General features: G+C 37.7%; 1 protein-coding gene across 1 annotated transcript; it reads left to right on the plus strand.

Annotated features, from left to right (window-relative positions):
• The first annotated feature begins 579 nt into the window (after nt 1-579).
• Nucleotides 580-2,572, plus strand: LOC124839091 (cytochrome P450 CYP736A12-like). The gene is made up of 2 exons (XM_047314835.2): nt 580-1,408; nt 1,507-2,572. Exons 1-2 carry the CDS (start codon nt 716-718, stop codon nt 2,341-2,343), a joined length of 1,530 nt encoding a protein of 509 aa, XP_047170791.2. The 5' UTR covers nt 580-715; the 3' UTR covers nt 2,344-2,572.
• The last annotated feature ends 311 nt before the right edge of the window (nt 2,573-2,883 follow it).

Here is a 2,883-nt window from a genome sequence, read left to right on the forward strand (position 1 = left end):
CAAACTCGTGGTGGTTGAGTTTAATTTTTTTGACTCACTAATAAGTGAGTCAGGTTGGATTAACTTACTATGTGTTGCCCATTTTGACAACAATAACTCTAATGTTGAACAACTTAAAATAAAGTGTAATTACCATCAACAAAATCACAATTAGGTTGTTGCTAACCAAAAGCCCACTCCAAATCTATAAATATAAATTTGAGGTAAGGAGATAAGTATTGATTGATATCAAAGTATCTTCTACATGTATTCTCCTATCGATTTGGATGAACAGTTAGAGAGTTTGAATATTAGTATTGGACTCCTTGAACTACTTTCTAGACGTTGAACATTGACCTCAATCTTACATTGGAAACATTTAATATTAAAAACTTTAAATAAAAAATGGAATGAATCTAATTTATGACGTTAATATTTAAGCTTGATACACCATCATCAATTTTATTTTATCTTCAATCTCAAATCCCAACTCCGAACAAAGTTTTTGACTTTTGCTCGTGAAAGGAAATTGTTCCCACGCCTACTCCCACGCCTACTCCCACGCCTAAACTAGGCGTGTAACTTTAAATGTAGGGAATTTGTTTCTTTTTGAAAAAACTATCTATACTTTCCTTTTCTGATCATTAAGAATCCTACTTCACTATAATATATAGATACCCTATTCGTGAATGAATATACAAAAACCTAGTTGATTTTCCATCAAACAAGCCTTAAAATGTTACTTGAAACATTGGCCGTTCCTGCAACACTCCTTGTGGTATTCATTTTGGTTCTATCCTTTGCCTTGTTCCATCCAAACCACCTTAAAGATGACAGAAAACATCCACCGGGTCCCAAACCCTTGCCAATTATCGGTAACCTTCACATGCTAGGAAAACTCCCACATCGAACCCTTCAAGCTCTTGCCAAAAAACATGGTCCCATAATGTCCATCAAGTTAGGACAGATCCCAGCCATTGTGGTTTCCTCACCTGAAACTGCTGAACTATTCCTCAAGACACATGATACTGTCTTTGCCAGCAGACCCAAAACTCAAGCATCAGAATACCTATCTTATGGAAGCAAGGGCATGGTGTTTTCTGAGTATGGATCCTATTATCGCCACGTGAGAAAGCTGTGCGCCACACAGTTTCTAAGTGCATCAAAGGTTGAGATGTTTCGTCCTTTGAGGAGGGAGGAGTTACGAGTGTTTGTGAAATCGCTTGAAAAAGTAGCAGCTTCAGGTGATGTTGTGAATTTGAGTCAGCAGATTGGGGAGCTTATGTCCAATATTGTCTGTAAAATGATACTTGGCCGTACCAAAGATGATAGATTCGACCTAAAAGGACTTACTCATGACGTTCTGTATTTGACTGGAGTGTTTAATGTAGCAGATTATTTACCTTGGGCAGCCATCTTTGATCTCCAGGTACAACATTCAACTATTATTTAGATCTAAGTATTTCCAAAATCTATTATAACAGGGATTCTGTATAGCTTTAATAATTTCCAAAATCTATTATACAGGGATTGAAAAGAAAACTTAAGAAAGTCAATAAGGCATTTGATCAAGTGTTTGAGCAAATTATCAAAGATCATGAACATCCTACGGATAGAGACAAGAAAAGTCTATATTCTGATGATTTTGTTGACATACTTGTATCACACATGCACCAAGCCATGGATGAGCAGGAACAGGATCACTTCATTGACAGAACTAATGTGAAGGCTATCATATTGGATTTGATTGCAGGAGCGTTTGAAACATCAGGTGTGGCCCTTGAGTGGGCCATATCAGAACTCTTAAGGCACCCAAAGGACATGAAGAAACTTCAAGAAGAGTTAACTGATGTAGTTGGAATGGACAGGTTTGTGGAAGAGTATGACTTATCAAAGCTACCTTTTCTGAATATGGTAGTTAAAGAGACTCTGAGGCTATATCCTCCTGGACCCTTGCTAGTGCCTCGTGAGTCCTCACAAGACATTTCTATTGACGGCTATCACATAAAGAAGAAGACAAGAATTTTAATCAACGCATGGGCCATAGGACGAGATCCTAAAGTGTGGTCGGAAAATGCTGATATGTTTTATCCTGAGAGATTTGTCGACAGTAACATAGACATCAGAGGACATGACTTTCGGCTTTTACCATTTGGTTCTGGTCGCAGAGGATGTCCTGGGATACAATTGGGTCTGACCACATTTGGCTTTGCTTTGGCTCAGTTAGTGCATTGCTTCAACTGGGAGCTTCCAACTGGAATTTCTTCTGATGATTTGGATATGACTGAAACATTTGGCCTTTCAATACCAAGAAGTAAGCATTTATTGGCTATACCAACTTATCGCCTGTCTAATAAACCTTAGCCAAACGTTTGTTTAAGAAACTTGGTTTTATCAGCAGCAGAAGAGACAACACCAAAAGTTTAGCAGAAAATTAAGTGACGAGGTTTTTTAGTAACGAGGTTCTTTGTGTTCTTTAGATTGGTATGTGTTAAAAAGTGGACTTTCGTATCCAAGTATATTTATATCGAATGGGAGACGCTAATGGATGGTTGAATAGCAAATGAAATAATACGGTGGATTTTACGTTTAATTCAACTCCATAAAACTGACTTCTAGAATGAAATTTATATCTAATTATATATTATAAATAGATTTTATCTCGTGTCGAGGGAATATGGAAGTAACATGTGTCAGAACTCATTTAAAACGCACCCAAAACTCTCTGAGCGGATGCCAGGTGTCAAGCAAAAGGAAGTCTGAGATTCAGAAAGTGGAAGACAGGTGTGTGTCGCAGATTGGACGAACGTTTTGACGGTAGAGTAAAACTGAAATTTTCTAAGTTTCATGTCACTTCTCTGCATGCACCAGCCATCTTCAACCTTCTGAAATCTCCTCCTTCTC

The sequence above is a fragment of the Vigna umbellata genome, chromosome 4, assembly GCF_029865625.1.
Source record: "Vigna umbellata cultivar VRB3 chromosome 4, Vumbellata_1.0, whole genome shotgun sequence".
Lineage (NCBI taxonomy): Eukaryota > Viridiplantae > Streptophyta > Magnoliopsida > Fabales > Fabaceae > Vigna > Vigna umbellata.

What these genes read in the sequence shown, in the direction of transcription:
- LOC124839091 (XM_047314835.2), top strand. Translation starts at nt 716, where the DNA reads ATGTTACTTGAAACATTGGCCGTTCCTGCAACACTCCTTGTGGTATTC. An exon ending in CAGCCATCTTTGATCTCCAG is followed by an intron (nt 1,409 to 1,506) that starts GTACAACATTCA and finishes TCTATTATACAG; the next exon opens with GGATTGAAAAGAAAACTTAA.